Source organism: Pseudopodoces humilis, chromosome 5 (assembly GCF_049639895.1).
Source record: "Pseudopodoces humilis isolate 2021_Gansu_Grassland_sample_001 chromosome 5, ASM4963989v1, whole genome shotgun sequence".
Classification (NCBI taxonomy): Eukaryota; Metazoa; Chordata; class Aves; order Passeriformes; family Paridae; genus Pseudopodoces; species Pseudopodoces humilis.
In genome coordinates, this window is record NC_142204.1 from 48154894 (window position 1) to 48177393 (window position 22500).

The 22500-nt window shown below is 35.5% G+C and overlaps 1 protein-coding gene across 8 annotated transcripts in view; it reads left to right on the top strand.

Annotated features, from left to right (window-relative positions):
• FOXP2 (forkhead box P2) overlaps window positions 1-22500 on the top strand; it is a 400421-nt gene that overhangs the window by 369805 nt on the left and 8116 nt on the right. For all 8 annotated transcript variants that reach the window (XM_088054802.1, XM_088054799.1, XM_088054803.1 and 5 more), the window contains one exon: window positions 584-747. In XM_088054802.1, the coding sequence (XP_087910928.1) occupies window positions 584-747 (164 nt within the window). The remainder of the gene's footprint in view (window positions 1-583; window positions 748-22500) is intronic.

The window sequence follows — 22500 nt, forward strand, 5'->3', positions numbered from 1 at the left end:
TCTGGAACATTCAGTTTTGCTGCAAATGTTAGATTGATAGAAGCTTTTGCAAATGCATGTGGATATGCATTAATATTTATCCAAGCTGTCATAAATGATTTCACATCATAGTGTTGGGGAACATGGTGCTCATGGCAAAAACTTTAAAGTTTAATTATAATATATAATTTTTATGCAGAAGAGGCAAATGTCAGGACTTTTTTATTTTGAGTTAAGTTCTGGTCATTTTTTAAAGTATAGCAGCTGCCTGCATTATAAAGGAGCCATACATTGTGTGGAAGGGCAAAGGGGTTAAGTGTAATTCAAAGTCAAAAAATGATGTAAAACTAGAAAGTGCCATGAATATCAGAACATAGTTATAAATGGAAAATAATGAAACCTAAGCAAAAGAAAGAGTAAACCAGAAATAGAAATGCTGTTATATTCAGAATGTGGAAATAATTGGAAATGCGCAAAATCCTTCTGACCGCCTCAACAAGCACTCAAAATGAGCTGTTGTGTGTGTGTATATTTCTAAATGTTCGTGCATGTATGAGTGTTATGTATAGACTAATAATTTTGGTTTTACTTTTCATTTTGGTAGGCTGCACTGGCAGAGAGTAGTTTACCATTGCTAAGTAACCCAGGACTGATAAATAACGCATCCAGTGGCTTACTGCAGGCAGTGCATGAAGATCTCAATGGTTCGCTGGATCACATTGACAGTAATGGAAATAGCAGTCCAGGCTGCTCTCCTCAGCCTCACATGTAAGTCCAGTCAGCTTTCTTCCAAGAAAAAATGCCTTAGTCTAAGGCACAATATTACTCAAAAGAGCTTTGAAAGGTGCTAAGTGAAACATCTGGAGCTATACATTTGAAACAAAACATTTATATTAAAACATTTAAATAGATGAGTCTCCATTTACTTTGTAGTGATTGCTATAAGCTTTTTTTTGTCTTTTTTTTTTTTTTTTAAAACCTCATAAATTTGCTTCAAGCTCCGAATGTAATGGAAGGCTGATCTCTGTGGTCATTTTCAGAGCCTGGTTTGTAAGGTATAGTCAGAATGTTCATACTGGAATTAGTTGTAATTTTAACTATGACTCTCTAAACCATTTATGAACTGTAGTAGAGATATTGCCCGTTTATATAAACCATAAAATGCAAAGTTTAACTGTTACCCACAGTTTACATAGAAGCCAGTAAAGTGTAACTTTTTGCCTGTCATATAAATCAGTGTAATTACATATTCAAGTTTAATTACTGGTGCGTCTGTATTGGCAAGGTTTATATGTTATATTTTATGCAAGACTACGATTCCTATTAATATTTAGCAGCTAACTATATCATTAATTACTCTAAATTCTTTCCCCTACCATCTTTTTAATGGAGCTGAGAGAGTGGAAGTATTAAAAATTGATGTATTGTGGATTTCAGAAATGTGTCTGAAGCTTTAGAAATGCCTGGCCTTAATCAGTGGTGTCAAACATGGCAGTTTCTTGTTTACTAAATAGTAAAACATGTATCTTGGAGGTATTGTTTCCCAGGTTATTTATATAATAATTAGCAGTGCGATATGTAAGTAGACTTACTTTTAAGTTTACTGTAGGATGATTTTTTAAGTGTATCTAAAATTATGGTATCTTTTTTTTTTTTTTATGGTTTAAAAAGCTGATCTCATTTGCCTTTTTTCATTCCATTTTCTCTTTCACATTTTAAATGTTCATTTTAATTGCTAGAGTGGGATATTTAACAGTAACAGTAATTGAGACCAGGCTCCCTTTTTTACTTATGCTCTGATGTGTGAAGAATCCATTTTGATCTGACCTTTTTTAGGGAAAATATTTTACTGATTTTTTTCTTCTTTTGTTTGGCATGTTAATATATCTGTGATCACATAGAAATATTTATTGTCATGCATTTAATTGTTTTATTGTACATTTATTCTATTTGCCTTTGAAAATAATACACTGTGAACATTCATGTATTTTATCAGGTTCCAAACCATTACTTTTTCAAAATGGAAAAATTTGTCTTTTGGAAGTGTCTTTAGATGTATTAAATAATACAAAAGAAGTAATAAAACTTGAAGTAGAAAGAACATGAATATATGCTCTTGAGAGTAACACTACTCTAAAACAAGTAAAGTGAGCAATCAGACAAAAGTTTTTATATCCCATGCTTTATGCTATCAACCATGCAGTGGGTAGCTTGAGGCCTTTTACTTTTAGCAGTTCTCCTGAGTATGCTAATGCTCTCTTCCTGTATAAAATGCCAAGACAATAAAACTTTAAAGAGCAAACAAGAGTTAGATCATGTGTGTTAAAAACAGCTACTTTACAGAAAAGAATGACACTTGCTATTAAAGTTGTTTTGTAAGTGTTAGGCAGATCTGTTTACATATCCTATGTTCTGTCTGCCATTCTGCCTGATAAACTGTGATATCTGTGCATATGATTATGTAGGCATGGCTACACTTATAGCTGTGTTTGTAGCTAAAATAGTGCATATTGAAGTCATTCTTGCCTATAACAAAGGCAAATACCTTAGTTACACCCTAACTCGAGATTCAGCTTTACTCTCACGTTTCTATGATGTGTCATTTGTCAAAATTGGCATTTTTGGGACTTGCTATGTTGACTCCTTGGAAATTTGTGACGACATGTTGCTCAGTTCTTGATAGACTGAAGCAACAGAATGTAAATGCCCTGAGTCACCACTGGAGAAAGAATCTATGCGCATTCATCCCTTGCACCAAATTTAGTGCAAGAATTCTGGGGTTCTGTGAGACCATGAGCCATCAGGCAAAAGATGCAAGCTAGGTGGCCACTCACTTGTGACATTTTTTGCTTTTCTTTGCGGGGAGAAAAAGGGAATGAATGCAATCTGGAAGGAAAGACCAGGGTAGGGAGAGGCTTGCATGGGAGGCAGAGGACCAAGGAAAAGGTGACCTCTTCCTTGTCACCGTGACCATGTTGGTCAGAGACCTTCATTTTTGTTAAAGGTCTTTACATAAGAAAATGAGAAAATAATATAATTAAAGCAATACAGAAGTAAAACAAGTGAAGAATACGGAAAACAATGAAGACACAATTTAAATTTTGCATTGCTTGCACATCTAGCATAATATTTTTATTTTTTTTTACCTCAAAAATAGTTGATGAACTAGTAAAGAAAACTGGCACAAGCACCTACTTGCTTTTGGTATCCTGTGAAGGTTCACCCAGGAAGTGTGAGTGTTTCTCCCCTAGAGAAGGGAGGTTTTTATTTTGAGGTGTGATAATTATTGCACTCACCTGTGAATTTGGAGGCTCTATTAATCTCCAAGTAATTAAACCTCCATCTCCTGATTCCCAAGAAAATACACTAGCCACAGCAGCAGGTATATGCTGAGCAATGTTGCCTGCCATCTTGTAGGTGGCACATGTGCAGGAACAATGGAGCAAAGTGTTAGGGAAAGAGGTTTTGTGCACAATATAGAGATCAAAGCACTCAACTGGGAAGGTTTGTATTCTAGACAAGCTTCCAGAGGCAGGCATTTGTTTAGTATTTCAGCAGGAAATGTGAAAAGAGTCCCAGTGACAGTGTCAGAGTCAAGCATCTTGGTTAGGCATTGGTTGTTTAAATTTTGCTGTCATTTTATCAGATGTGATAAAACCATATGATAGCAAAACTGTCTTATTTTGGGATGATCATGTTAATGTTTTTAGCATATTTTGTGTGCACAAGTTAGTATATCTGCAGTTGAGCACTGGAACATTACCAGAGACATTGATTTCTGTTATTGTAGTGTCTTAGCTACTGAATGTCAGAGTGTGGGGAAATTCTTTCAGTTCTTGGATATGAACCTAGTACTTCACATCTGGTTTTGCGAAACACAATAGTAAAAGCAGTTAGAGTCAGTGATTTACCCATCTGTGACCAGGTATCTTAGCATAGGCAAACGAATCAACTCACTTAGAAAATAGTCTCTGTTTATTGACTAGAGAAAGGCAGGAGGTCTATAACTTCAAGTAACTCTATCACGCTTAAATGTTTGTTAAGTGTAGTGAGCTCTAGCCAGTGTATTTAGGGCACTTTAAAACTTCTAAAATTTTGGCCTCAGGTAATGAAATATAAACTGCTCCATTTCTTATGCTGAATGCTTAAAAATACCGCAGTAAGTTGCAGATGATCAGTACAACCATGGCCTGGTAGCTGGGGTAACTCTTACGTTAATTGTTGCATAAAACATCTGAAATTTTATGTGCCTTCCAGTTTCCTTTCTCTAGCTGATAAAAGGTGGCAATTCCATGATTCAGGATGCAGCATATGGATACGGAATCTTAAGTCCTAGGTTTTCTTTCTGTACTTCAGCACAGAAGTTTAATCCAAGTTCTATCTTTGACTGGCCTTCAAATCTGATTCTTGGTATGTAGGCGCTGAGTGCTTCCTTGACATAAATCTTCACTGAGAAAATGTGTTACTTATTGTAGCCAAATATGTTCTGTTCAAAACTTAAATTTCTTCTAAGATCAGTTGTCAGCAATCAATATCAGGCAATTGTATTTTAAGTCAATGCTTAAGACTGTTTCTTCTTTCATTATTTCAACATGGACTACTTCTCCGAAATTATTATGAGTTAGAGCTGATAAGCAACAGGTTTCAAAGTGATGAACAGAACTGAAGATATTTTATGCACAAAGATTCATTATTTATGTAAAACTAGGTGCTGTTAATCTTACATAACGATTGTACATGGATGTAACTGTAAATTCCACAGTACACACTTTTGGAGTATAAATGCAGAATTCTGAACTAAAGAAAACAAATGCAAACTAGTGCAGTTAAAGCTGGGTTGTGGGAAACATTGGACAAAACTTTTATTATTCCTGTAGGAACAACAGCATTGGATGAGACATGAGATGATACTTAGGAGCAATACTGACAGTTCATGCATTACTGAAAATGCGACTTCTTTTCAATCTGTATGTAATAGAAAGCATACTGCTGATGAGCTTTGGTGGGATTTGAAGGTCTGTTCTTTCAGAACTAATAAATTTAGATTTTTAAATGAACATCAGGATCATAGTGAAATCAACTTTGTGCTATTACTTTTCCTGTATCTATTATGCATTCAAGAGTTCTCACTCTTGGGGATAGCAAATAAGGGATGGAAATCAAGTTCAAGTATTTTTCTGGTGTTTGTCTCTGCATTTGTTCTAGACTGATTACACTTCAGTGATTATTGCAGCTGGCACAGACCGGGTGTTTTATCACCAGAATACTTAGCACATCACTTGTCCCCATGGTCATGGCAAATGCATCATGCAAAATGCCACTTTATTGTATAGTCCTGGGGGGAAAAGGTACGATTTTAATCTGCAAAGCTCTCCATAGCAGTTGAGGAAACTGAAAGAAATTGGTCATGAGGAAACAAGGAAAATGGCAGACTGAGAAAATGGAGTCTTACCATAGGAAACAACGGGGCGATTATGCCATTCTATTGAAACTCACTGCAGCTCATTAAATAAGGGGTGGAAGGAGTTAGAAAAGGTGATAGGGTAAACTGATATCCCTCTGGTGAGGTTCTGAGGAAGGGCCTATCATCATGGTTGTCTCCCTTCTCACTCTGTGACCGTGTAGACTGAAGACAATGCAACTAAACTCATTCTCAAGTGTTTTACTGAAATCATCCAGTTCCTAATAGCAGATCCAGAATCCTGGAGTTAATGCCGTTCTGATTTCTAGAATTTTAGTTGTTGATAGTGTTTTTAGAAAAGTGAAAACAAGAAATACAATTTTGGAACTGCTTCTCAAAAAGTGAGTTCATACATCATCTCCTATATGAGTCTTTATGTTCAGCTATTGTAGTGCTGTACTCCCTAAGATGGGAATTGTTTGAAGCCAAATGTCAAGACACACACACATATATATTCCATGATCTTTAAAGCTGTTTCTGGAAAATGTTATGGTAGGTTGTTATGAGAAAGGATAACTTTTGTCCAAATGAGCAAGGGTAAGAGTCAATCTGAAAAAAAAAAAAAAAAAAGAAAAAAAAAAAGACCTTATCCAGTGTAGTCCTTCGTCTCCGATTTTGTGTGGAAAAAGTGAGTTCCAAGCATCTATGGTTTCAGTCACCTTTTCTTTTTATTCTCCTGTCGTTCCCAACCCTACTCCTTTACCTTTTCTCACTCTTGCCCTGACTGGATCATTTCTCTCTGCAGTTCTATCTGCATAATCATCAAACTTGTTATTTTTTTTTCAAACTTTTTTTATCTTTAAATTTTATTCCCAGAGGCAAATATGATTATTCTGCTCTAAGATCATTTACTTTTGAGGTGCTTCAGTTTGAAAGCATTCCATTGTCAGGTCGTTCCCATATCTGATTATTCCAGTCCCCCACTGTTAAGCTTTCACACCACTTACAGTAGGTTACCTATCATTCCAGTTCTAATCCCTTTCATTCCCTTGTTTCTTTAACTTCATAATGTTCCAATCCCCTGTCTTTCCTTCTTTTTTTTTTTTTTTTTTTTTTTTTTTGTTATCGTTTCATTGTCCCATTTCATGATCTCTTTGCATTTACCTTGGAGGCTTGTTCTGTTCTAGGGGACTGCTATGATCCAAGTCTCTTGTTCATTGTATAATACTTGACATAGTATATAAGAAAATAAACTCACGAAACACATCAATTAACAGGGAGATAACAAGCATTATTAAATAGGTGAGAAGCATGTAATTGAGTAGATGAATGTGGTAGCAATTGCAGTATTTCTGGGTATCCTTGTTCATCAAAAACGTTTCACCTAATCACATGATATTTTAATGCCTGTATAATTTAATTTCACACATTTTTATTCATAAATCTAACATAAGGGTGATAATGGGCAAAGAGACTTTGTGACAACTTTTATTTTTATATGAAAAGAGGAACAGCTAGGAAATGGGATCTTAAAGGTTATGGCTTTTGTCTGAACATATTCCCATTGAAAGAAGTTCTATTGTGAGAATATGCAGTGAAATAATTTTGACTTTTGTACAGAGCCATTTACCTGTGGACACTAATGGAAAAATAAGCAATGATGTTTTGATTGATAATATTTTTCAACATTCCCATTGAAACAACTTTTCACTTAAATGTTTCCCTAAATATTTATATTCTCATTTTTAAATTTTATTTTACATTACATTACTTTTCAGTCCATTTGTCCTCTACATTTACTTTTGTTCATCAATTTACTTATTTTCCAATATTGACGGTGTTCTTTATCCTTTCGTCTCTAGCTTCTTAAATGTTACATGTCTTACTTTTGATCAGAAGTTGCTGTTTCTTTTTTATATTATTCCAGCCTCGGTTGTTGCACTTCCAGAGTACGTTCCCAATGCTCTTAACAAAAAGATCACTCCAGAGATACAGTGCCTTCAGATGAAAAGAGTCAGATCCCCATAGCATGGCTTGTATAAGTTGGCAGGCTCCTATGAGGTTTCACAGAATCTTTTTGGAAGCTGTCTTGCTGAAAACTTTGTGGTACTGCTATCATGAGTTCTCAGTCTGTGCACAGGATACTTTCGCTTTTTGCATAAAAGGGCTGTATAAGAAAAGGCAGCATCTTCAGTGTTGTTGCAGATGTTAAAAATTTGTTTGACATTGCACAACTAAATCTCTCTGCAATGTGGTTAACTCTTAAAATTAGTTCATAAGACAGTCCTGTCTTTGCACAATGCAGAAGCTGAGATGACAGTGCTTGTTAAAGTTTATTTCTAAAACTTTACAGACAGTAACAACTTTTATCCACTATTGATGATTACATTTGTTTCTTAAGTAACTGTAATATTATAAGCCAAAATTTTTGAAAGTGGACTCCCTAAATACTATTTCCTAAATACATCTTTTCAAACTGTCTTTAAACTTGCCTATCACATAAAAAGTCAAATAAAAACATACAGTTATATCCAACTGATAACACTTATACCAGTACTTTAAATTATGATCCATAGATCTAAGCATTCCATGAAAAATGTAAGACACTATGCTGAGAAATTATTACTTGACTATTGTTTAATCTCTAGAATTCAGAGAAAACTAGGTGGTTTACACATTTTAAAAGACTAAAAATTCCAATTCAGGGTTGGGTTTTTTTAAGACTTTATAGGAAGCCTTCATGTCTTGTGAAACCCCATGTGTAGGTCACGGTATAGTTACTAAATTTCAAGATGGATAAAGATGTGATTATACCTGCTAAAGTCCATATGCAAAAGCAAAGTTCCCAATCTTCTGGCTAAGTGCAGTTTCATCTAACAAAAGCCTTTGATTTAGAACAGTGCTGGGAATGCATATGTGTGGTATGACCCTGATGTAATTTCTGTTAGGGTTATAACTGCAAGTATTCTGGTGGTTTACTCCAAACAAGCAGCACTGAAAGTGTATATTAAATTAGGCTGAACATATCCAGTAGTCTCCCTCTTATACCAAAATTTTACCAAGTTTGTCATTCCACTGTACCCATTAATAAGGATTTAATGATGCTGCAGAATCTTTGTATGATTGTGACCGCTCCACTGATGCTTTTCGAAAACTTTAATAAGCTTCTGATTGAGATAGATAAGGTGATATGTTTATTTGATGCAGTATTATGCTATGATAGTAGTAGTCTGGGTAATTAGGGAATTCCTCCAAAATTGAGTTTTATTTCTCTTCATGTTTTCCCTCCTTTTCTTCATTCCTTGCAAATTTGGCATTATCAAACATCATAGCTGAAAAAATGACCTCTGAGCTTTTACCTCCTCTTGCTCCAAGTGTGCAGGAGATGAGTCATGTTGTGGGCAACCACATATTAAAATTTCTGTCCTAAAATTATCACAGTCCATCTCAAATTTGAAAGACATTGTGAAACTTCATTCCTTTGATGATTATAAGCTATATTCCAATTTTCAGACTAAATATATTCAAATTTAGTTACACTGATATGTGTTTCAGTTTACAGAGTGTTTTTTACTCTTCCTCATCTTTCTCAAATGTATTCTAGACAGCACACTGTGAGCTTTGAACATTTATTTTGTAGACCAAACAGACTGTTTCTGATAGAGCAGACTGTCCATTTTCCTCATGTGTCTACAAGCCATTCCATAAAAAGACTCAGTTTGGATTTAGTTATGTGGGTAGGTATTAACAGGTTTTTGAAGAATTCCAGATGTGTTTGTATATAAAGCACTTCTTCTTCGTCTCTGTTCCTGTGGGGGAAAGGCTTATTTCAGCTATATTCAGCTAAACTGTTATGGTTTATTTTAATATACACCATTATGGATGGATTGAGAACCCTGTTGTGGAAAGTGCTGTACAAAGGCACAACAGAAAGGTTTGTCAAATCCCTGCCACAAACTCTTGCAGTGTTTAGGTAATAATTGAATTACTTGGGTTTTGAGAAGGACGTTCAGATGTAGTTTGAATAGAAGTTGTATATTACTTAGACTTCTGTCCCCCTGTAGAATAACATCACTTCATTCAGAGAAGGGCTTGACACAAAGCCAGTTGCCATTGACTGGGCTATAGGTACATAAAGCCTAAAGGCAAACCATGCCTGGTGGCAGTGACATAGCATGAGATGAGCACCCATCAAGTAGTGTTCTGTTACTATGCATGCCCTTTATTCATAGCATCATGAGAGAAATAATAATGTGTTTGTATCTATCTGGAGCTACTGGAAGTACAATTTAAACCATATGTATTTTTATTTTGTAGTTATATACAGATGTATTAATGACAAATGTATTGCACTGTATATATTTCATTCAGCAGGAATACAGTGCCCTGTGAAGCCGAAGTCTGTGTTAAGCACAGGCCAAAGTATGTGGTTAAGAGGCAGAATGTATTAATCTAGGCTCTGTGATATGTCAGATATTTCCTAATCAGCTGAGTCTGCAAGCAGGCTGTATTTGTGTTTTCTTGCAGAAATTATAGAGATATAGCATATTCATCCAGCATGTTGATCTTCACATCTAAATGGTAAATCTGCAATAGTATAACAATGGGAGGCATGATTAATATTCATATGTTAACAATTTGGTGAAATGTTCTGAAAAAAGTTAGAATGACTGGATGCACAGTCTTTCATAATGCTAGAAGCTGGTGACAAATATGACAAAGGTATGTGGTTGTTGAGAGCATACTTAACAGGAATGTTGTATATAAAAGTAAGCTCTGTCTTCCATGCAGTTCTTCTGACTGGTCTTTTCTGAAGACTGGGGAAAGACTAAAAATACTAGGTTCTCTGAGAAGAGAGGAACTAGGTGAGAAATGATGACAGCCTTTAGAACACAGTGCAGAGGAGATGGGAAAGAATTTATCCATTGGGAATGGGACAAGAAATAATTGATTGGTATTTTGGCAAGAACAGGTAGGATAGACACCAGAAAAAAAATCCCCATCTTTTTGACTTCAGGATAATAAAGTGCTGATACATGTACCAACACAGAAAATCTTTGTAACCACTGATACTGGAACCTTCTAAGAATAAATTAAAGTGGTCAAAAGTGATTTTAGTATAAATTATCCTATTTCGGGGTAGGGGAAGAAAATTAAGGGACTTCATGATCTCTTGAAGTCCCTTCTAGCCCTTTTTTCTTTCAATCCATATCATAAATCTTGAAAAAGTAGGCACTTTTTCAGGTATGCCATGTTTTACAAAGATAGTGGAATTGTTCAGATCCAGATTTAAATGATTCAGATTTATTTTGTGATTTGGAACAGCTATCATTGCTAAATACTTTTAAGTACTCTTATTTTTAAGATCAAATTGAAAGTTGGCCTCACAGAGAAATACATAGTGAGCATAACATTCAGCTAATTTGAGTAATGTCAGTAAGGGTAGTGCAGAAAGTCCTTAACAAGTCACTCTGATCCAATGGTCTGTGTTGAGTGTGATGTGTCATTCTACTTGTTAAAGCTACCTTTAGCTATTCAGCAAAAAAACCCACAGCTGAACACTGGCTTTTCTCCAGGGTTGTTTTACCAGATCAAGCTAGTCCGGCTAGGAATCCAGAGAGGTCCCAGCTGAGTGGAAATTGTCCCAGTTTCCAAGAAGGGAAAGAAGGAGGACCCTGTAAGCTACAGGCCTGTTTGTCTCAATTCAGTGTCTGCCAAAATCATGGAAGACCTTATTCTGGGAAGTATTGAGAAAAAAGAGAAGACAGCACAGTCATTGGTCACAGCCAGCACAGCTTAATGGCTGGGAAGTTCAGGCTGTCAAACCTGATTTCCTTCCATGATAAGGTAACCCACCTAGCAGATCTAGGAAGGCCAGTGGATGTGATCTTTTTGGTCTTCAGTAAAGTTTTTAATACTGTCTCTCACAGGATCCTTGTGGACAAAGGGTCCATCACTCAGCTGGATAAGCAGGTTACATGTGGGCTCATGGGTCAGACACAAAGGGTTACAGTGACTGGGGTGGCATCAGACTGGTGACCTGGCACTAGTGGGGTTCCACAGGCTCCATCCTTGGCCTTGTGCTCTTCTGCATCCTCATGAATGACATAGATGCAGGACTGGAAGGGATACTAGGTGAGTTTACCAATGACACTAAACCTGGAGGAGCTGTCAACTCCCTTGAGAGAGTTGTCCCATACTATTTATCTGATCAGCTCTGTGTTTGCCAAAAGTTTTATTGATGTAAAAGTTTTCAATAGAAATAGAAAAACAATTGTATTTGGCATGTATTTATATTAAAATGTATAAACCCTACATATCAACACAGTCCAAATTCTCCCTCAGCTTTTCCTGGATCATTGAATAGGTTTCCAGATTTTGAATAGAGAATATTTATCAGCTCTAACCCACAAATAATACTGAGGTATTTAATTGTTGCTGCTAAGTGTCTGTGTAACTCATACAATTTTTAAAACTTCCCAGCCATTAAATACTACAGAGCATGCCAGATCCACAGCCTCTTGTCTTGAACTTTGTTGTTTCTGGGCTTGCTATTTTTATGGCTCTTCAATAACCCCAAAAATATTCACACTGCAATCTCTAGTACTTTGTCATTTTGCTTTGAAATTTTGCTTTAAAAACTTCTGTACTCTTTCTCCCTAATACTTTTCTTTGTTTAGCGTGTTAACTTTAGACGTTTGAACTAGATGCAGTTGATGGGTTGAAAGACTTTAGAGGCCTGTGCCCTAAGCTAATTTCTAGTCAAGTTTCTACTTTCTTGTGGTTCTATCAGAGAAAATACATTTATTTAGACACCAAAGGGAGCAAGCAAATGTCAAGGATGGGAATTTTAGTAAGAGTTGCTAGAATCAGAAAATCTATGTTAATGTCATCTTCTTAGATGGCATTAGTTCTTAGTCAGAACTTGATTCTTAAAAATTTTGATCCTGTAAGAAGGGCTAATTGTAGGTGGGCTTTAAGCCTCGTTTGATATTTAAAGAAAGTGTATTTTTAATATGCCAGTTTTTCAGAAAGATGATGTCTTTATCAATTTTCAAAATTTAATATATTAGTGCAAATAGGATATCCATATTTATAGATTTTTCCTTTTCTGGCCAAGTCTAATAATAGTAATAGTAATAATAATAATAATAATAATAATAATAATAATAATAACAAAAGAGAACCCCAAACAATAGACAGAAAACCAAGACCTGCTCAATTTAATTATAAGTTTTGTAATATAAAAAACCCCTCTATGTTTTCACTGCCCATTTTTAATCAATAAAATATTTTCTTTTGTTAAAGGAAAATAAAATTGTCAAATTAAATCTGTCAATTTATATTCTAGAAATTTTTCTATACAATGCTCATTTCTTTGTAGTAAGCTAAAAGGAAGAAGAAAACATGTTTGATTGTTGGGGATTTCTATTATTACTTTCAATATTTTTTACACTCAGACTCTTTACTATAAAAGTGAAGTTCTTCAAAAACTTGTTTTGCATATTTTCCTTTTAATTTTGCCACCAATGTCCATTTCCAACTTTCCTTTGAAAAGAAACTCTGTGTTTTAGCTGACCCTAATTTGAAGAGAACCAGTTTATATTTGCATATGCTTGGGCCGGCCTAAACTGATAGGGCAGGAAGCACCAAGCACCAACTCCAGCCTCTTCAGGATCAAATGCATTTGTATATTTTGTAGAGAAGCAGATAAGTCATCCCTGAGTTGGGAAGTGCATATGCTATAGAAAGGAAAAATGAGAGGTTTGCTCCTAGTGTTCATGAATTAAAGGCTATCTGGCTTCTGCATTGTGAAGATCAATATATGTTGAAACATTTTTCCTGTAGATTAATGATAGATGGCATCTTGGAATTATTGAATACTTAATATTTTTATTAGGATTTAAATATATAATAATTTTGAAAATCAGAGCTCACTAACTGTGTAACATACTGAGGATTTTAGAAACTTCTCTTTTGCAGTAGTATTTTGCCTTTTTACTTTTATAATAAATTAGTAGCGTAATAACTATAAGGATAAAATTATTGTAAATCTGCCATATTAAATTGGGTGACCCTTAAGTATGAATAAGGCAAAGGTGAACATGTTCTTTTTTCCTATACTTTCCATATTTTTAGTATCTCACTATTACTCATATCTCCAAGCCACTACTCTAGTGTTGACTTCAGAGGCAGCTGAGTTAAATCAATTCAAAGTTTCCTCCCACAGGTATGTTTCCCATGCCATAGGTCACTTCTGTTGTTCTTTCCTGGATTCTTCTGTATGGTTTTTGGGGTGAGTGAGTAATAGCTAAAGGGTGGTCAAGTACGTTGAATATAGAAGTTGAAGTGAGGGCCTACTTGCAAATACATAAACATGTTTTATATAATTGTCATTGTCATTATTCTCCTCTAGTTAGTCTGACATATTGGGTTTTGACTCCTCAAGCAGAAGCACCATTGAAGGATTCATAATATACTTCCCAAGTGGTTATAGTAGATGGACATATATGGGTAGTTTATTTTCTTTCTTTTATTTGTCAGCAGTAAACTGATTTTGCCATGAATTGTCAGCTTTGAGGTTTTTCCACAGTTATGTGTTTTTCCACATATAACTAATTATATATATCATATTGTTATCTCTGTTTATATCTTCAGGGCTATTCATAATTACATTCAAAATAAAAATCAAATGTAGGATCTTAGAGATTTCTTGCTGTTAACCTACTTCTATGTTGTGATACAATCTTTTGTTCTTCATTTAATTACTTTTATGACTGACAAATCTTTGTGTCTACTTCTAGCATGAGTAGATTTTTGGGAGTTTCTCACAGGAATTTATAAATTTAAATAGACCCATGTCTTCTCCTTTTTTATTGCAGTGTTATTCTTAGAAGGCTGATAGAGCAAGTAAAATTACTGGTTTTACATATACTTGCTACTCCACCTCATTCATCTGGTGGAAATATATGTGTTTCACCTTTGGTTATTCCCCTCTCCCCAAGCGTTCTGTCAGATGCATTACATATTTTCCTTACATCTTCAGTGAATAAACTTCAGAAGCGAAATCATGGCCCTAATGAAGTCAAGGGGAATTTTGCCATTGACTTAAATGAGATCTGGAGTTCATCCAAGGAAACTCTTTGTCTTCATGTCTTTGGCTTTCCCTCATTTCTTATTCTGTCTTCAGTCACTCCAAATCATTCCTAATCTCCATCTGATATTTCTTGTAACTTCTTACAGTCCCACGTCTCAGTTTCAATTTCTCAAAATGTTTTAATCTTTGTTTTCGTTTTCGTTTTCTTTTTTTTCTTTTCTTTTTTTCTGAATAAGAAAAGCACTCCCAGATCTGAAATCTTTTTATTAGGTCTTGAAACCTTTTACACTCTTACTAGTCTATAACATTAGCAAAATCACTAATGTTGAAATCCATAACAGCTTTTTCCATGCCAATGGAAGAAATATTTTCTCAGTTTTGTCATGACTAATTGGATATGCCCTGTTAACCAATAAATTTATAAGTACTTTTTAAAACAGCTTGGGTTTTATTTTTCCTGTGAATATAAGTGTAATGTCTTAATATTTTCTGCTATCTATATTCCCCTAAAACCCAAAAGGTATAGATAAAATCACCCCTTTTTTTCTTCATTTTTTTTCCTTTTTCTTCATTAAACAGCCCTCATAGTGCTTCCTTTCCAGACACCCTAAGATAGCTTGTGGCATATTCATCTCTTTAAAATGGCACTATGTGTTCTCTTAGTTCAGATTTTCAGGTAATAATGAGTATCTTCCTGCTGTCCCACTCCCCTCTGATATTAGATATATGTAGGCACTCATAAGCAGAGTAGCTTTCCTCTGCTATTTTCATGCTAGATCTTCACATCCAGTTATTAATTGTTCTTGACTTACTCTGGTAATACCTGGGTATTCTCTGATTTCTCCTGGAATGTAAGAATATGCTGGGACCTGTCCTGGTTTACATTTTACTTGATATCCTGCAGGACCTCTTTCTCATTAGGTTTGCACATGATATCAAATTAGGGGAACAGTGAATATGCATGAGGGTAAGATGGCCATTCAGAGGATCTGCATGGGCTGAAGGATTTGGCCAAGAGGAATTTTATGAAATGCCATGCCTTGCACTGAGGAAGGAAAATCCCCATCTGAGTCCAGTTTTGGCACCTCAAATTTAAGAATTCCAGCAGTAAACTGGGGTGAGTTCAGCAAAAGTCAACCCACATGGTCAGAAGCAGAAGCAGTTGCCCTCTGGGGAGAGCTGAATGAGCTGAACTAGACCAGCCTGGAGGAGAGGGGGCTTTGAGGTGATCTGACTCTCAGTACCTACAGGAAGATAAGCAAGAAGATGGAACAAGACTCTTTACCATGGTGGTAGAATGAGAGACAGAGGGCATAAGTTAAAATGAGAGCTTGAGATTGGATATAAAGATATATGGATATATGTCCTCTTTCCTCATGGGGACAGTTAGGCAATGGATGGGGATGTCGACAAGCAAGTTGTATAGTCCATATCCTCCAAGGTTTTCCCAAACCTGACTGGATAAAATCCCAAGCAATCTGTTGTGACCTTCTAGCTGTGCCTTCTTTAGGCAGTGGGTTCACCTAGAGATATTCTAGAGCCCTTAACCTGTATTATCCAGTGATCACAGAGTGTGTTTTCTTTACAACACTGAGAGAGTGAGCAGAAGCAACATAGCAATTTTAGCATTCAGGCTTAAGGAGAAAGATGCTCTGGATTTCGTTTTACAGATACTAGTGAAGTCATATCAGGTACTTGCAAAAGGGATGGATCTTAGAAACATCAATAACTGAGTTTACATATTTTTTAATTGATTACAGAAGAAAAGTTGTGCTGCAAGACCAGTTTTGTGCAATAGGTAATTATGGGGTTTGTGATTATTATTTTTCTTTACCCCTGCCCCAAGGGACTCACCTTCCTTTTATTCTAGTGTAAGTGAAGTGAGGGCATGAAGAACACTAGCTGCTTCTACACTGGCTGCTAAAATTTTATCAACAGATATTATAAATAGGAAAGTCTAGTTTAGAGGTTGTAAAAGCCTCATTCATCTGGTTACATCATCATTACACAAACTCATTCACACTTGCTCCTACCTTGCTTGATGCACCAGAGGTGCTTTGTGAGCATTGATCATTCCATCATATGACATCTCCTCTAGTGATGAAGTGAAGACAAACTTTAGTGGCCTAATTAACTATTCCTGTGAACTTTTATCTCCTGTCAACAGCAGTGCCTGCCAGCCAGGACTGTTGCCTCTGCTTTCCATTGCCAAGTCAATGCAACTCCAACTCCACCATGGTGTACTTGAAATACTTGGTGATGGATAAAATGATAAATATGAAAATAAAGATATATTTCAGATTTCATGTTTAGTGCTTCAGTGTTACATTTCAGAAAATAAAAGGCTGTTACTTCCAATTTTTTTTTTTTCTCTAAATGGCTCTTAGAGAGCCCAGGGTGTAAGGGTGTAATTTGAAAGTGGTAAGTTAACAAAGCACATCCATAAACACCGCCACTGAAGAGTAGTGCTTCTATAGGAATCATATTTCTAGTCTTCTTCCACGAGGACATTGTAGCTTCACTGTCTCCTTAGTGAAATGAGGTAGCATACCCTCAGCTTCCTGAGAAGGATATGTGATAACAGGACCTTCCTCCCTTTCCTGCTTAAAGCCAGAGATTTGCATGTAGGCATTATTTTATCTGGAAGTAATGCCACTTCTTCGTCATTTCAGTATACTTGATAAATACATGGGGGAAGTGTTTCCTGATCTTCAAGGAGAAATAATAATAGATTCTGTGACAGTTGTAGCATTATGGAATTTGTATTTAATTACTCATCTAATACTTTCTTCCCTTTCTCAATATTTGGATTAGTATCTCCCTATGTGGCTATACATATTCACATCAATAAACAGTTCACTTCTACTTAGAAAAAATAAACTGTTTATAATAGCGTAAAATTTTAGAAAGACAGAGTAAGAATTAGATAACATGAAAATACTGTAGGATTTGAGGATTTGTCTCCATTTGTCTAGGAAGGCATAAATATAAAAAATTCTAAATCTGAAATAGTGGTATGGAAAAGAAATGGAAAATTTCTTTCAAAATCGTTTTGGGATATCCTACAGATCTGTAGCTATATTGGCAAGATGTAATATAGCTCTTCCTGAGGAAATATTAGTTCACCTCTATTAGGAAAAAAAGATAGCAATAGAAGTTGTACATAATGTATTTCAACAAGTTAAGCCTGGAAAATACTTAATACAAAGAAGTCTTTAGAAAGCAAAAATGCTTCAGATAAAAATATTTTAAACCTTTTCACATACGAAAATATGAAAACATACACAAATAATTATATTGGCCACAGTATTATTTGAGCTTAGTAGCTCACCCTATTGGCTTGGGCAGAAATATTTTCAAACTTCTGCAGTTTGAAGAATTCTGTAGCTGTGGATCTTCTCTCAGCGTTTACTGGAACACTCAGTGTAGTTGAATCAAAACTGCACTTGCAGTTCAGGATACCCACTACATAAAAGAATTGGGGACATCTGTTGGCAATAAGCAAAAACATAAATAAAAAATGCAGGTGTCTGATGTTAAAAGTTACACTGGAAATGTGAAGTTCTATAAAACATACTGTGTTTACACAAGGATAGCATTCTCTTTTTTTTTCATACTGAAGCACATTAATTGTAATGAAGTAAAGATAGTGAATAGACAGTACAGTTGAAGGAATATCTCCAGACTAACCACTTGGTTTTGAAGATGTAATATTTGTGGGCTTAAGCTATCTATATAATTGTGAGGAAGAATGGATTGAATGGAACATCAGTTTGTTTGGGAAATACTTAAAGTTGCTTGAGAGCTACCTAATTATGTATTAACTTTTTTTAACTTTTAAGAATCTTTATTTGTTTTACAGGCAAACATAAAAGAAAATCAATGTAGGTTGTCATGACACATATGGCTTAGAAATTTTTCAGTCCCAAAGATTCCCCTGGGAAAACTTTCTTCATCTAAGTTTTAGGAAATTCATCATCTTTATACACTTCTGTCTGAAGTCACTAGGAAAGCTAGTGAGTCAACAGTATCAAAATTAAAGTCTCATACAAAAGATGCTTGGGAGGGACTTCAAGACATGATGTAATTTATTGTCCTTTGTGCCATTGAATACCAAAGTAAAAAACTCCCTAGAGTTACTAGGTGCCTAAGTCACCATAGCAATACAAAATGCTTTCAGCTGCAACCCAGCAAAAAGATTATCCTTTCATGATTTTAGACTGATTATTGCAACCCCTGAGTGAAATAAAAGGGCACCAAAAGAGCTTAAATGAATAACATGGCATGTTGCAAATCATATTCTTGGCTACAAAGCTCACAGTAAGCGCATTGACCGAGGCAGCTTCTCTTTCTCAACATCTACCACCACTTCAATACAAAGCCAAAAGCAAAGTATTTTCCCTTCCAGTCATTACATTGACTTAACTGCCTGAGAGACTCCATCTCTCTGTCATGATGTCCCACAGCACTTTTTCTTAAAAGAGTTTAGCAGAACATTAAAGATTTTTGGTTGATATGGGCAACAATGTTTAGATGACCCAGATCTGAACTGTGGAGTTTGTTCACTGAGAATCCTGGAGGGGTTGAATCCTGGAATTTTCCTGGAAGCTTTCAGAATTAATCGCTGAACTTCTTGTGGTTTTTTTTTTTTTTTTTTCTTTTTCACATATACAAATGAGAAATGAACTAATGAACTAATTATTTTTTTTTATTTTCCTTCTATAGAACTGCATGAAAGATATACAGGGAAACTTAAACTGTTAAATTTCTTGTTTGGAAGAAGGAAAGGATTATTGTAGTAACACAGTGCTGGTGGTTATAAAAGGCATTGTCTGCCTTCATATGTTTTCCAAAGAAAAACTGAATCTTTTATTCAAAGCTTAGAATGAGCACTGTTTTACTAAACAAATCTAAAACTTGTTGTAATTATTTATATTTTCTTATCCTGAGTTCTCACTGCTGTTTTGTTTTATTCGGTATCCTCTTACTTTAAAGTTGATGTGAAGTGCATCCACTGTAGAAAATATGCTATTCGTAATTAAGAATATTGTATCAAGTATATTTTCTCCTTGTTGACACCAGCTCAACTCAATTTAATTAAGAAATCATGTACTTGGTTATACAATCTGGTTGTTTTCCTGTCAGCAACAGCACACATTCTAATGTTTAGGAGTTGAATGTAATGCTTGTTTTGTTGCTGTTTTCTAGATTTTAGTAGGATTTTAGTAACTATTACACTAAACACATTTTCCCAAGGCAAGATCAGACTTATCTTCTGCAAAATTCAGAAGACAAGTTCACCTTGTATAAAGATGAATTATTGCAGGCTTTGAGAATTTGGCTTCATCCCTAAATATTTGGAAGTTACTTTACATATTTCTTCCTAGTAGATATTCACCCCTCAGTTGCCTGTCCTGTTATCTTTCTTTTTCCTCTGAAACCACAAAGCTCTTCTCCAAAAGCCTACAGTCCTGATAAGGCCTTTGTAAGTGTCCAGCAACTGTTACCTGTCTCTGGCAGTTATTCCAGTTAAACATTATAAATGGTGGTTTCTGTAAGGATACAGTATGCAGTTGTAATTTGCCAGTTGCAAAGAGTGAGAGAAAAATTTTCATGTAAAGCTGTAAAGCATGCAGAAGAGTGAGTGTTTGAGGCACACAGAAAAGAGGAACTCCATGTTCTGCAATCTATGAGCAAAGAAAAAGCAATGTCTTGAGATGAGCAGGCAGATCTGCAAGATATTAGAATCCTTCTTTTATATTAAAAACATCTCTCACAGAGAGTATTATTTTGAAAGGGCTGGAGTGCAGTAAGAGTCTTCTTTATAATTGTAGATCCATCAGTTGTAAAGAAGGTAATCTATGGAAATGAGGATGTTCATTTATTTATATCTTTACCAAAGAGTTCTTTAAAATAATTTAGCCTAGCTGTATTTTTTTTTTCTGGTGCTGCTTTCATGTACTTGTTTTCTGTTTGTGACATTGCATTGCCACCCTGAGCTCAGGTAGAGGTATATTTTGCCAGCAATTATTCAAAGGAGACAGGCATTTTGATTTGGACATGGTTGTCATAGTTGTACTTGCTAAGAGATGTCTCCACCATCCCTTTATCATCCCAAAGAGTTAGCAGGGACTTAACATACTTCTCACAGATGTGTGTCTAACACCAAGGATGATTTGGGAAAGGCCCAGAGAGATGGGGACTCTAAACCTCCCCAGCAACATGGTTCAGTTCACTGTATGAACTAACTTTTAACTCCTTTATCTGACCAGTTGCTCTTTCTATAACCTAAGACATCCATTTTCAGCCTTTCATCATGTAACAGTTTTTTCCCTGATCCTGTACCAGAGTTTTCTCAAGTTTTTGACATCTGTGAAGTTAATGATGATGTTTTTTATTCTGTTCTCATTGTCAGAAATAAAAAGTGTTGCCTAGTTCTGAACAAGATTAGTTCATCAAGAAACAATACTAAACTTCCTTAAAATACAGATTCCAAGTATATGGTAAATCAGAAAGTTTTGATCACGTGGGATTTTTTTCTTAGCACAGTCCTCCTATTGTACAAAAAAATAGTGGTGCAAAATTTTGCAAATAATCACATTTAAATATATTTCTATCTGTAAATACACAAATCTTCAAATCTCCTTTTGCTTATCAAAAATAAAAATTAAAGCTTTTTTCTTTTTATATATACCTTCTATTGTTGTTTCCTCAGAACATATATAAAATATTATATGTGTAAGATCCTTTACATCTCTAACCAACATGCCTGAACTTTGCCTTTCAAACTTTCATTTTGAAAAAAAAAATCTAGAGTTGAGAGAAATGTTAGTTTCCAGAGCCAATTTGCTATTCCTTGTATTTACACTTCCAGAAAGAGATGTTTGTATGGCAGTGTTTTCTAAAACTTAGAAAGCTTTTTTAAGCTTCTGGAAGAACAGCTTAGGAAATTTGTTTTTGTGTAGACAACTGAACTGCATGATTTTTAGTCTTGATTTACTGTTAATCTGTAAGAAAGTATAGTTGAAAAAAAAAGAAAATTTTGTATCCTGATTAGTCCTTTAAGATATTAATCCTTCCACAGATTAATCATCAAATTAATCTTTGAACTGTCCTTGCAAAAATGCAGTCCTCAATACTAAAAAATTACAATACAAGAGGAACTAATATCTTAACGTATAATGCATTTTTAATGGCTATTTCTTGTTATCCTCTCTGTTTATACAGTGGCTGCACTCCAACCACTGAAGTGCAATAAAAGAAACCTTGACGCCGCCCTTAAAGGAATTGAAATCATTTGGGAAAAAAGTTCTGTAGTCAGAACTTCTTAAGCAAGGAAACAGAAGCATAGCAATGAATCATAGAATGATTTGGAATGGAAGGGATGTTTAAAGATCATCTACTCCACCCTGCCTGCCATGAGCATTTTATGTCATTAAATTGATGACATAAACTTTCAGGGATGGGCATCCCCAACTTCTCTGGGAAATTTCTTTCAATGTCTCACCATCCTTATGTAAAATATTTCTTCCTTATATCTGATGTAAACCCACTCTCTTCAAGTACAAATGTTGCCCCTTTTTCTGTCACAACAGGTGACAGGTAGTAAAAAGTCCCCACCTTTCTTATACGCACCCTTAAGTATTGAAAGGTCTCCCTGAAGCCTTCTCTTCTCCAGGCTGAGCAACCCCAACTCTCTCCACCTTCACAGGAGACGTATCCCACTCTATTTTTGTGGCTCTTCTCTGGACCTGCTCTAACAGGGCCATGTCTATCTTGTACTGGGGACCTCAGAGCTGAATGCAGACTCTGGGTAGGACATCATGAGAGCAGAGTACGGAGTGGGGTGGGGAGACAAATTGCTTCTCTAACTTGCTAAGCATGCTCCTTTTTATGCAGGATAAAATTGGCTTTCTGGGTGGCAAGTGCACATTTACAGCTCATGTCCATTTTTTCATCCACCACTGTCCCCAGGTCCTTCCATGCAGGGCTGCTCTCAAACACTTTATCCTCCAGTCTTTTT